The sequence below is a fragment of the Desmodus rotundus genome, chromosome 13 (assembly GCF_022682495.2).
Source record: "Desmodus rotundus isolate HL8 chromosome 13, HLdesRot8A.1, whole genome shotgun sequence".
NCBI classification, from domain to species: domain Eukaryota; kingdom Metazoa; phylum Chordata; class Mammalia; order Chiroptera; family Phyllostomidae; genus Desmodus; species Desmodus rotundus.
In genome coordinates, this window is record NC_071399.1 from 92877548 (window position 1) to 92891164 (window position 13617).

The 13617-nt window shown below is 50.6% G+C and overlaps 1 protein-coding gene across 3 annotated transcripts in view; it reads right to left on the bottom strand.

Moving 5' to 3' along the window:
- DCLK1 (doublecortin like kinase 1) overlaps positions 1–13617 on the bottom strand; it is a 246453-nt gene that overhangs the window by 19765 nt on the left and 213071 nt on the right. For all 3 annotated transcript variants that reach the window (XM_053916496.2, XM_053916497.2, XM_053916499.1), the window contains 4 exons: positions 12552–12685; positions 10813–10890; positions 10354–10450; positions 8061–8141 (listed from right to left, as the gene is read on the bottom strand). In XM_053916496.2, the coding sequence (XP_053772471.1) occupies positions 8061–8141; positions 10354–10450; positions 10813–10890; positions 12552–12685 (390 nt within the window). The remainder of the gene's footprint in view (positions 1–8060; positions 8142–10353; positions 10451–10812; positions 10891–12551; positions 12686–13617) is intronic.

Consider the following 13617-nt stretch of genomic DNA (forward strand, 5'->3'; position numbering starts at 1 on the left):
AGTGAATTCAAAATTTTAAAAAGTTCTGTTATCATGGAAAGAGATAGAAATGGGGTGAAAGCCAATTAGGGTGCCGTGGGGTGGTGCTTGGGGAGGGGTAGAAACAGGGGGGTGAAGTGGCTGCCGTATCAGGGATGGCAGGGTGGGTGAAGGAACGGTCTCAGACCACCAGAGACCCTCACAAGCTAAGCAGGGGACACAGTGTGGGCACACCTTGTCAAACCACAAAGAGGGGCAACAAGATGAGACAGGGCCGTCCTGGGCAGTCATGCGGCCACCTGGTCAGCCAGAGGCACAGAAGGAGCTCGGAGGGCAGAGGACCCATTCTCAGTTGCGGGCCATCAGCGCCAGCTTCAGGCAGAACAGGGGCCTGAGCCTGGGGCTTAATGATGGGAGCACGGTGACAGGTGGAGAGGAGGGAAGGAGAGGTTCGGTGCACAGGTGTGAGTGGGAAGCCGTAGGTGTGCTTGCCAGACAATCTGTCCACCCAGTTTACCTCCGCGTCAGGGTTTATGTGAGAAAGGAACAGCAGAGGAAGCAGAAAGGCAAAGGAAAGACCGGCCACCAGGGAGCCCTCCAAAGATCCGAAGATTGGAAAGCCTTAGTCTGCATCGGGAACACAGCGGTGTGCCCCAATAGGAAGGGCACACCTGTGGCAAGCGTAGTGACCCCCACCCTCTCCCCAGATGCTCTCCTGGACGGTTTCCCATTCCCGGCTCTGCTGGTGGAAGGGAAGTGCCCCGGTCGTCACGAAGGGTGAGGACCATGCCGTCCAGAGAGTGAGGCTCAAGGGCGAATTCAGTGGTGTATGCAAAACATTTCTTTTTTTTAATGGTGGAATCTCAGGCCCTTGGAGTCCAAGGGAGAGCTTTGGGAGTATTTGAATATTTGACAAGGGACGAAATGATGTGCCTTTACTGAAAGCCTTACAAATGTTGGTCTCACGTACCTGGCACAGTTTGTTCTGCCTGAATGAAGGGCCCCACCCCCAAGATCACAGGGGTGCTTCTGGTCACCTCTAAGCGGAGCTCTAGGCCACCTCGGGCAGAGTGACCTGCTCATGCTTTAGATGACAGAGAAGCAGGAGGAAGGAAGGTTTTGCTCATTCAGACAAAACCACCCAACAACAAAATCCCTCGAGTGTGTCAGTGGTCTCGGGATCAGAAACAGGACAGCAGGGTGGGGCGGAGGGGGGATGAAGCAGTCTGCCCCAGGGCGGTGGGGCATCCCTCATCTCTGAGGGAAGAAGAACTAAGAAGAGAAAGGGGGAGGTCTGATTTGAGGGTCAGGGAGCAGAGTTAGAGAAAAGGGCAGGGAGAGGAAGGAGACGCGAGAGCTCCCTGTCATGTGGCCCTGTGCTAACAATGCGCGAACACGATCTCCCTAATGCCCAGGTTGTCTCTCCACTGTGCCTCACCAGTCCCACTTCACAGATGAGCAAACGGAGGCCCAGCAAGGTTACGCTCGTCGCTCAGCGCCACACAGCTGGAGTGCGGCTGCGTCTGGAAGAACCCAGGTGTGCAACTTCTGTGTGACAGTTGGCGTGGCACCTGCTACCAAAGGGCCCCCTCGGCATTAAATGCAGGGACTCGACGACGCTGCCTGTCCCTGATGAAAGTGCCACAATGGTGAGGGGGAGGGAGGTTGGATTGGGAGCTGAAACAGACAGAATATTTGCACAGGCCTGAATGGAGGTCGGGAAGCGTATGAATGGCGGTCAGGAGACCGTAGTTAGAAGCTTCATCGCCAGGGAGAGACCAGGTGCCACTCATGAGAGATGAGGCAACGTGACCTGATCGGGTGGGGGCTGGTGAATCCAAACTGGGCCGCCTGGCTGACACTGGTGGACAGCAGTAGCCCTGGGCCAGGGTAGGCCTGTCGTCGCACAGGCCAAGCTGACCAGCCTGGGCACAAACATGGAGACAGTGCAGAGGCGGGATTCCCCGATCACCTGACCTCACTGGACGAAGGGTGCTGGACCACGGCTGCAGGGCTCTGCCTCCTCCTTACTCCCCACCGTCGCAGCCACCAGAAGCCCCCTTTCCCTGAGATGTTCCCGGCCACCTCTTGAGCCAAGAGCTAGTTTTCCGCCTACTCTCACAGTGGACTTCGTTATCCCTTCTGGATCGTGTGCCAAGGCTCCTAGCAACTCCGTTAGATGTTGGGGCCGGGGAGCTTGGGCCGCCGGCTTTAAACTCAGGGAAGGGTTCCGCTTCCCTGGGTTGTGAACCCTGGTGAAGCAATGAGAGGAGTGAAGCAGCCCTCCCGAGTCATCGGAGCTGGTTTGGACTCAGAAGTCTGAAGACCTTTCAAGACCAGTGAAATAAGGAGTCTCAGCTAGGGCAGGCACCCACGCACACACTCGCACACACGCACACTCACCGCAGCAACTACAACGTCTGCAGCCAGTGTGTATCAATTCTGAAGGCTGCGAGCAAAATTGGATTAAAAGACATCAACAGCTGGCTTTGCCGGGACCTAATCTGTACCTGAGGCATATGGATTGATGATGGAGATTTAGCTAATTTACTGTCTTGCATCAATAAAATAAATAGGGCCATTAAAAACATACATTTTATATATACATCTTTATCGCCATTATTCTGAATAGAGTATGTGCCAAAAATGTGCTATGAGTTTTCCAAACGTGCCGAACCTGGAAGTATGTTACAAATAGCCCTCGTATTATTACCATACGCTCCGGCGTGTAGTTTCTGGGAGGGGTTTCTTGTTTGACATGGGCTGGTTTTGGTTTGAGGTTAGCGGTTTTTGATTTAGAAATTCCCATCCACCACTTGACAGGGCATTGCAACTGACAAGAACAAAATGAGTTTGCAAAATGGAAAATGAATTCTCCCAGCTGTGTGTAGGGGACCTGGGCTTCCTGGTCTCCAGTGCTCGGGCGGATGTCGGAGAGGCAGCCTGGGGAACGGGGTGGGGGCGTGAGTTCCCCCCTTTCTTTAGGGAGAACTTTCCAGGGGTCATGCTTCAGAAAATCCTCCCCGCCCCCCCCCCGAGGAGTTTTGTTTTTGGATCGTGGGTCTGGTTTTCAGTCTATTCATTGCAGACTGCATTATTAATATCTGGAAATGTATGAGGACCATGGCAGACGCAAGCATTTTACCACCAGAATATTGTGAGTTAGTTTGAAAGAATCCCCAGGGGCAATCCCCAGGCATTGGAGCAGCGGTCCCCAACAGCAGCTCCAGCTCATTTACCCCGGACACGTGCTTACCATCGCCAGCTGCACGGCACCCCAGGACTTGTGACGCCCCTCAGCGGGGGCCCCACGCACCCTGTGTCTACGATTCACACGGCCCTTGGGGAGAACACGTGAAGATCTGCCTTGGAGGAAGGAGAGGATACGGTGCCCAAGCAGAAAGTGGAACCGCAAGTCCTCACTCCCAGTCTCTGAATCTAGGCAAGTGGTTTCACTTATCACGACGGCACCTTTGGGGTTCTCTTACTTTCCAACAAATTCCGCCGACACCAGAAGATGACTGTTTACATATTTTGGGGGGTAGGGCTCATTTTTATTAGCGTGGGTTATCTTGGTAGATTCTCCAAGCTCTTGTTTCTTCTTTTTCCTCAGCTTCTTCATTTTTGTGTGTGAACATTTTAGCTCGGTTGTGAATATTTTAGCTCGGTAGTATTTTTTTCAAGAGAGTGGGCACGTGAGATAAAGGAGTTGAATTAAAATGGAAAGGCCAGGAAGCTGAGAGGAGTCTTGAGCCAGCGGAGTAACTACACCTGACTTATGTAGCCCTGTTCTTTCCACCAGGACAGGGGCTGCCAGTCTTTTTCTCACATTATAATCACCTGGGAACTTTTAAAATTCTCAGTGCCCAGATGCCAACCAGTTAAATCAGAACCTCTAGGGTGAAACCCAGGGATCAGCCTCGTGCTAGAGACTCCCCCGAGCGCCGTGCTAGAGTCCCTCATGGATAAAATTGGGGAAGTGGTCGAAGGTCCACCGCAGACGCGTGGAACTCATGCATTGAGATGGCCCCTAGCGCTCGAGTGTCAGAACATAGCATGGGCTCAGGCGGGCCAACACCTTGAAAGGAACTCTGCAAAAGCAGGGATGCGTATGAAACAGTCACAGGGCGATGCTCTAGTCCCAACTGTGAATACGAGGTTAAGGGACCTTCTCCCCCGGCGCCGAATGTTCTGGACATGGCATTGCCTATTCCATCCTCACACCAGACGTGCCTAACTCACTGCGGGTCTCCACTCGGTGAGCTGTAAGGTACATGAAGTTGGAGCGGACAATCCCCGTGGGTGTTTTGCAGCTGTGTTGGAGGAACCGGCCGTGATGCTGGAGAACACAGCAGAGCTGACAATGCGTGTTATCAATGTGGAGCCTGAAGCCCACACGCACAGGATCATTTTGGGGGGAGGTGGGTGGGGGGTTCTCCTCCCTGATCAAGCCCCTCCTGTGCCAACTGTGATTCCAGTTTGCGCTTCATCTGCACGTGGCAGTGGAGGATAGAGGTGGTGACTCGCTCAGACGCACAAATCCAACAAAGGTGACAGAGTACTGGTCCTCAAGGTCATCTTCTCTGGTCCTTCGGCAGGCCATGCACAAGCGCCTGGGAGGGTGATTCTCTTACCTCCATTTCACAGACGGAAAAACAGGGTAACAGAGTGCCCACCCCGAGCTGACACAGGCGGGTGAGGGGCGCTCCTTCCGGAACCTTCATTCTTCCCCAGACACCTGGCTGGCCGGGACCACGCCAGGACCTGCCCTGGTCACGAGGCTTCCCATCGTGGAGCAGGGGCACGGACCCCAGGGGGCACAGTGGGATTTGTAACCCCTGCGTGCAAACCAACGTGAAAAATCCACAGGAGCCTCAAGGAAACTCCCGAGCAAGGTTAAAGCAAGTGACTGCTGCTGACTAGGTTTTCTGGTCCTACCGCCCTGCCCTCTGTTTCAAGAGAGACGGCCTTTTCAATTCCAAGAGCGCCGGGTGAAAAGGCCGTGCTGTGAGCAACGGAGAAAATTAGGATGAATGGGAGCCGAGGAAGAGCTTTCTGACGACCTCCTTAGGGCTCCTGTAATTATTGTCTTTTTTATTTTTCAATTACAGTTGACATTCAATATTATTTCATCTAATTGGTCTTACTTTCCGCCTTAGGTAGCGTCCTCTGTGCTCATCAGATGTAATTTGATCTCCAAATGCGAAATGTCTTGTTAAGTGGACTTGCTGTCGAATCCCTACTTTATTTATTTTGATAGCTTGGTTGTTCGTGTGTTGCACTCGGAGACCTCAGCAAATACTTACTGCTGGCTGTGAAAGCCCATATATATGGTATATGTTTATTATTTTGAGACAAAATAGTTTTCTGATTTAGTTACTACATAAGAACATCATATAACTTCAGAAATTAAGCAATCACTTTATACATTAAGTATTTAAAAGTTTTTTTTTTTTTGCCAAAATCATCTATTTTTTTCCCCTTCGAATTAAACAAAGGGCATTCTTTGGTTGGAAGTCTCCTGGATAGCTCGCTAAATGTTACCCTTGCCTTTGGTAAATGTTTTTTGGGGATCGGAGCGGGAAACTGAAACGACCCCGGCAGTCCGGGCTACAGAGAGAGCTGCGGACTCAGCGCAGTGGGACCGTGTGTGTGCGGGTGCGTGCAAAGCTGGCTGAGAACGCAGACGTTCCCGAGGAGACGTGTATGCGCCGCCCCAGGAATACGAGCAATTTAGTCTTGCGAAGATAACAGCCAGAAATCTTGTTTTTCCTTTACCCCCTGAGCCGGGATATACTGATGCGTGGTCATGGGGTTTGGCACCAGGTCAAAGAACGGCGTGTTTTCAGTGGCATTCCAGCCCCTCACCCATGTGGACAAAGTTGCTCGCGGTCACAAAGTTACCTTACAGCGGGAACTCGGGTCCTGCTGGAGCTGCCCACTGGACCCCTCGTCCCCAGCCCCGCCCCCAGGATGCAGCCCTGGCTTCTCCTCTGTGATGCCCTCCCACCAAGGCCGCCCTTCCTCTCTGCGGGCCACCATCTGGGTGCATCCGACAGAGCTCCCGGAAGGCCGGTCCGGTCAGCAGTGGTCTTCTGATGACAATGCATGAAAATATCTAAGAAACGTCTATGAATCTCTTTCCTCTCTAGCTCTTTATAAGCCTGCAAATGCCACATTTCAAACTCAGGTTTCTGGTTTATTCTCTGTGGCCACACGCTCAGTCCTTCCAGGGTGATGGGGCAATTTGTGGACCCGGGCTTTCCAAAGGCACGCCTGTCAATCAGAACCAACTGCTCCCACCAAGAGAAACTGTTTGCATCTCTTCCAGCCGGTGCAGCCAAGGGAAAGGTGCCGTGCGTGACCCCGGTAAGTACTCTGGGAAGGTTGCTCACCTGTATGAACCATCATTATAATGACGACGGTGGACAAAGCAACAATTAGGGAGGGGGGATACGGCATGGGGCGGAGCACTGGGAAGCAAATGGGCTTGGAGGTGGATGCCTCACTGAGAACTGTGGCTCAGTTACAGACTTAGTGACTTCAGAAAAGTCACCCAGCATGACCTCAGTCTCCTCACCTGTAACGTGGGTACAGCAGTACCCACCCTGGCCGTCTTGGAGGCTATTACTAGGCCCATGTGAGATGCTTCCCAACCTTTCCCACGTCATCAAAAAGGACAACTTTTGATGAGCACCTTGGGGTAAAGGCAGAGGTTGTGAGGCTGGAGGTGACCACTCTGGACGCCCACTGCCCTGCCTGAGTCTCCCACAGGCGGAGGGGGCTCATGTCTTTGCACACTTGTACACCAATGGGGAAGCTCTGCTAGGGAAACATTCCTAAAACAAACCTTCGCTGTGCATCTAGACAAGCTCACACTCACACACGTCCTTCTGTCCTGAATGTTCCCCTCCCCATGGGCTGAAGGGGGAGCAGGCTCAACTGTGTGAAGTGCTGGAGCCCAGCCCCGTGGCTGGAGAGGAGCAGACCAGGCGCGAGACCCCACGGTCATGGTCGTGCCACCCCCCATGTAGTCTGTCTCAACCCTGTGCTTCCGTCCGGCCTGATCCTCAAAAGTGAGTTACGTTGGAAAATACCATCTAACTAACGGCCAAGGTGATAATTCAGAGACGTGGACCATTTTGCTGCCTCAGAGTCGAGGCTGACTCATTCAAAGCTGTAGGGAAGCTGGCAAAATTGACGTCCACGAGCCGACAGTTTCAGACGCGTCTCCGTCTGGGTCCCTGACCGCATCCACGTCCAAGCCTCTGTGTCTCCCAGTCCGGCGGGAAGGACCACCGAGCCTGGCCATGGACCTCCACACGTGCCAGTGGGGGTTACGGCGAGGTTACACAGTTGTCAGGAAGAACATAATTGCTTCATGTACGTAAGGCACTTAAAATAGGCAACACTATCAGCACTAATTATTGCTACTGTTACTTTTCAAAACAAACCCTCTCCATCAGCCGCAGGGCCAAAAACCAGTGACTCTGCTCTCAAGAATTCCTCCACAGTGAAAGAGGCACCATCACACCTTTGTTCTCATGTAACGGGGCAGCGGCACTGGGCGCTTTTAGAAACACAGAGCCTCCCACCTATGCCCGTAAGTCTGCATTTTAGTGAGAGCCTGGGCGACTGTGAGCACAGGTCAGTTTGAGAAGAGCCACCTCGAAGAACTCCAAGGCGCATGAGAAACCCCTGGGTCCCTTGTATTTTGGCAGAAAGGCTGCAAGAGCAGTACCAGCTCAGGAAATCTGCTCCACCTGATTGACGTATCCAGCCCTAATCGGGACCCCAGAATGTGAGTTTTGGGGTGAGGGGGAGCAATCGCATGCCTCTCCCCGGTGGGAGGCAGTGTCCTCTGAATCAGATGAAGCGCTTTGTGCAGGCCCCGTGGGAGCGCCCATCAGCAGGGCCGGTCCCCGATCTCGGGGACCCAGTGACGGTTACAGCATGTTGACTGGGGCGAGAGGTAACAAACACCAGCACAGCGTTCTCCCAAGGAGGTGGCAGCGCGAGGAGATCCACAATCTGACGAAGGCACACTGGGAGCCGACACAGGAAAGGAGGAAGCCACTTACGTTCACCCAGGGGTGCTCCAGGACCTGCACGGCCGAGAACCGCGGCTCCACGTCCACCAGCAGCATCATGGTGATGAGCTCCTGCAAGAGGGGAGGGGGGTTCGTCTCGCTTTTCACGTCAAAATCTGGGCGTTTTCAAACACAGACGTTCTGTTCTATTTGGAAAAGCTCTAAATCTTAAATATATCAACTCAGCTTACCCACCACTACCTAACACCTATAAAAGTTAAAGGAAGTGAACATTTATAATTATAAATACATAGCTTGTAGTTGATGGGAAGAAATAAGGTGAAATTAATATTCAGATCAATTTAATAAAAATGGTTTTAGTAGAAAAGAAATAAATACACAAATTACAGGATTAAAATTCCTGTCCTTGTCTAGGATTTTGCACTTTAAAAAATAGATTTCTAAATGACTTTAATATAAAAATCACATTTTAAAGACACTTTACATTTTCATGTTGGAAGCTGAAAGTAAAAACGTGTCTTTTTCCCTCTTAACTGCAAGGTGGCATATTTATTTAGGTTTGGAAGAAACTTATAAGAAAAGACACAGAACTGCCAACAGCTAGTTAGTAAAACAGAAACTATTTGTAGTAGCCAAAGAATTCTAAAGAAATCTGTTAAAGTCACTTTAAAAATTCCTAGATCAAAAAACATACACAAAATAGAACTATGAAGTGGTAAGTGACTTAATGGAACAAATAAAACGTTCCCTTAAGTTCGAATCGATTTGGACCAGGAAAGCCCAGCTTGGGTTTGAATGTTGAGTCTGTCATACATCTGTCCACTTTGTAACAAACTGGTCAGACAGGTGTGTTCTCGCCCCTCACATCCATGGGCCCTGAGTGCCATTCCATGATGGATATGATTGATTTCTGTTGACATAAGTATCTACCTTCACTTTCTCACTGGGCCGGGACTTATTAAAGCAACTACCGTGTGTGATGCTCTTTGCCAGGTGCCGTGGGGACAGTCCTGTCTGTCAGTGACTTCCAGACCTCGTGCTCATCCCACCACCCCCACCTCTGCAGCCTTGTCCCGGCTCCCTTCGCCTGTGCACCTTCCCCCACACCTCTCTCAAGGCCCCGCATTTTCCCCGGTCCAGAGGTAGGCTCTTGCAAAGTTGAAGACCATGAGAGACTTGGGCCCAATCAATACGCATCATTTTCTATGGAAAGTGGTCAGGCCTGAGGGGTCCGATGTTAAACTGAACTCACACTCCGGACACAACAAAAGAAAAGTTACATACACCGGACAGTCAAAGGGTAATTTGCTTCTCCACTTCACTGTTCCAAACTATGTCAAGGCTTCGAGACATAAGTTTAAGGGATCGACTAAAATATTTTTCTATGTTTTTTTAATCTCAGGGTTGGCTAATGTCTCAGAGTGAGAGTTCAGGTTTTCTTAGAGGCTGCTTTTTTAGTTTGGTGGAGCAAAACCATACGCCTCGTCACCCCTTCCTCTAAATCCTGGCTGTCTTTTAAGGTCCGAGTGAAATCATAGCTTCCCCATGACATCTTGCTGAATAATTTCAACCCACATTGAGCTTTCTCCACTTTGCTTAATTAAATGCTTAATGTGCTCATTCACTCATTCATTTGTTCATGTATTCACTCAACAGGCCCTGAGTCCCGGTTATGCACCGGGCACTATGTGGGCACTAACGATACAGTAACGATACAATGAACAGAAATCTGTGTCTTGACAGAATCTGCATTCTAGTGGGAAGAGCGAGAAAATGAATTACATTAATAAAACGTACCCACCTATCGATACGTATCTGGGAGAGTAGACAGATACAGAAAGGTAGTTGGGTGGTATACCAGATGGACACAAGGGCGGAATAGCTATGGAGAAACCTAAAGTAGACGAGGACAATGAAATGAGCAGGTAGGGTTTTAGAGCTGTAATCGGGAACAGGGGGGTCTGCGAAAACTTCAGTGGGAAGATAAAATTAGGTCAAGACCTAGAAGAGCAGAAAGAATAAGCTAAGCAGAAATCCAACATGGGCTGAAGCCCAGTGTGGGCGGGGCAAGAGGCCATCACAATGCAAAGGGTGTGAGAACAGGGAGTGATGAAGCCGGGGAGGCGGGGCCACTTGGGAAGGGGCGAGGGTTACGAGCAGATGACTTGATGGCTGTGAATCTTAGAAAAAACTAGCAATTACAGCTACAATGTGTACAGCAATCACATTTACTGTGTCATTTAGTCTGTGCGCACCGTGAGTCCGAATAATAATTCCATTAAGACACGCAGGCTCGAGGAAGAGGGAGGGGCTAGAGACCTACCTTTGCAGAATCAGAAACATTATCCCAGTACGGAGAAGGGAAGTCCACTTGCCCCATCAAAATCTGGTCAAAAAGCACCTCCTGGTCATCGCCACTTCTGTTGGAATGAAGGACAACGGTGAGGAAAACACAGGACCAAAAAGCCGCCTCAGGGAACGTCCCATCATTCTTGGACATTGGAGACCTCCCCTTCCCCGTCAACGGGTCAAATGATTTTTAGGCCATTCAAAACGTCCATAGGGAACAGTGTTGGTAAATCCAGACAGAATGAGGTTTTACATTATACAAAGAAGATACGTAAATCAGCAGGCACAACAAGGAAAAACTAATAGGCTTGGTAAGTAACGTTCTTATGTTGTCTTTTCCTGCTGCAGGCCCCTTAGTGCAAAAGGCCGCGTGGACCATTTGGAGGCTAGAGGGGAGCTTTGCTGTGCGCTAAGGAAAGAGGGAACCACGTACCCACGGAACGGAGGGAAGCCACAGAGCAGGATGTAGGTGATCACGCCGGCTGCCCAGATGTCCACCTTGAGGCCGTACCTGGAAAAGCCAGGGACGTCGGAGTTAGCAAAGTCGGGCCGGAACAAACTGTGGGGCGTGGCGAAACAGCTGCTTCTGCTGTTCTAACTGGACGCGATGGAACACCCAACAACAAACACTGAACTGAGACCCGCCGGCCAAAGAGAATGCAAGGGGAGAGTAACCAAACAAGAGACTCTCGAAGGCGCAGGAACAGAGGCACAGCAAGGCATGGCTGGGCTCGTGGGCAGGTACCAGTAAGTGAAGGGTTTCCGCCAAAAGGTTTATCATAGTGTTGTCAATTTTGAGATAGGGATGGACCCTTGAGACTATCTCACTCCCTAATTTTAGAAATAACAATCACATGTAGGACATTTTCCAATTTACAGGCCTACGTTATCTTACTGTTTCCCGAGTATTATTGCTTACTTTACAGAAGAGAAAACCGAGTTCAGAGGGGTAAACAATTTTGTTCAAGATCACACAATTAGCCAGTGGCCACTCAAGCCTTCAAGGGCCCTGCCAAACCCTCTTTCTACCCCACACTGCTCCATCCTGGCAGGCCCCGGGTCCTGGCAGCAGAAAGCGGGACTACGCCTCAGGAGCCCCTGGGAAGGGGGTCAGGTGTGGCTATCGACATGGTCTCCCCTCTCCCTCAAATTCGACAGGGAGGGAGGTGCTCATTCCCTCACACGTCACTTCAGGGACCTCCCTACTAGGACTCCCTTACCACCTGTTCTGTGTTGCTGCCTGTCTGGCCGCTGGTCCAAGCAGAAAGTCTCTCCGCTGGCCCCAGCGGGCACACCCTGGACCACTAGCTGTGGTTTTGTAGTAATGATGGGAAGAAAAAGCAGGGTGGCAGTCCCTTGCTGGCTGCTCTCCTGAATCCTTCTGTTGGCAGAGAGCACTGCAGACCCTGCCTGTGATGCTTGGTAAGAAACAGGCTCTTCCCAGAACGAGCCTTTTGCTCACACTGCCCTGAGGTCAAAGGCTGACCCGCTGCCTGCAGTCATGAGCTTCCATGATATTCAATCAACGGAATCTGAGTTTATTCATCTGCCAAATGGGACTCAGACCACCTACTGGGAGGGGAGGGATTATGTGAGGGAGTCTAGGGCCTGGCGTAGAGCTGGTCCACAGTAAGTGTCAGGCCAACCCACCTTCCCTCCCCATCCAAGAGATTTTCATTCCTAGGCTGCTGCACACAGAAAGCGGCAGACCGCCCTCTGACGCCTGAGCGCACCTCGCAGTTCACCGCTGGTGCCAAGTGGGCTGAACGGGACCAGCAGACGGCTCAGGCCCCCTGAACGAGGTGGCCACAGGAAGTGGTGATCTCCGCACACAGCACCGTCTGCTGCCTCGTCCCCAAAGAGACCTAATTGCCACCGTTGTCTGTCTGTTAGTCTGAACATTGTTTACTCTGGGCTTAATAACTGCTGTTCTATCTTAACCAAGGCTGAATAGAAGCTTTAAACAAGATTGCAGTAACTGGCAGCTTGATTGGGAAAACAGAGAAAAAGTCTCCCACTTTCAAGTAAAAAAAAAAGAAAGAGTTGAAGAAACCTGGTCACTAATTCTGTGCAGGCGGGACTGGCGGCGGTCTTGTCTCTCCGGTCCTAGAAGCAGACCAGTGGGTTCTTCGGCAAGCTCAGCATGTCCGTGAGCACGCGGGGAGCACTTACCCGGTCTCGGCGATGATTTCCGGAGCCACGTATGTCGGAGTGCCGCAGACTGTGTACAGGGGGCCGTCCACGATGGTGGCCAGGCCGAAGTCCCCCAGCTTCAGAGATTTGCTGCCGTCCTGGTGTTCGTATACCTGGAGGGAAGTGCAAAGTGAAACTGCCTTCACCGAGAGCTCGGGGGAGCATTCCAAAAGGACCGAGGAGCGCTGTGTTTTACACTCACTGTATTTATCATAAAAACATCGGGCAGCTACGCAAGGATACACACATGAGAACATCTGCAGAGTAAGAAATGCGGAGAAGGACGAGCAAACGGAAACCTGCCAAATAAATTGGGTGCATTCATACAATGGGTCGCTCCCGGACCAACACAATGGGGACGATGTTTGCATTTGTTGAAATGCTTCATGTTTGGAAGTGAGGACTGCAGACTTCACGTTGGTTAGCATTAAATGTCTATTAAAGAAAAAATACGCACAAAGGAAAATGAGAGATCACGGTGTGTCTGTCTCTGGGTAGTAGAATTATGGGAGTTCTTTTTTGCTTATTTGGATCTGATGTTTCTACAGTTAAAACTGATTTACACAATGCAATAAAACATAGAAGGTCTCTAGTGCAGCATCCCCAATATCCAAAAATGATTACCGCTTTATTTTAATATAAGAAGCTTAAGCCCTGGCTGGTGTTGCTCAGTGGACTGAGTGCTGGCCTGCAAACCAAAGGGTCACGGGTTCGATTCCCAGTCAGGGCACATGCCTGGGTTGAGGGCCAGGTCCCCAGTAGGGGGCATGCGAGAGGCAACTACACATTAATGTTTCTCTCTCTTTCTCCTGTCCCCTCTCTAAAAATAAATAAATGAAATCTTTTTCAAAAAATAAGCTTTAAAAATGAAATTACGTAGTTGAACAGAAAAATCTGCATATGTTAAAATACTTTATTTTTAAAAACAAGCAATTGAAGAGGATATTAACATTTTGGTTCCCCTGCGGCAATTTGGAAAGATTTATCAAGTGCAGAGTCAGCGTGCGGTCCAGGTTTCCTTACTGAGGCAGTAAAAGTCTCCGGT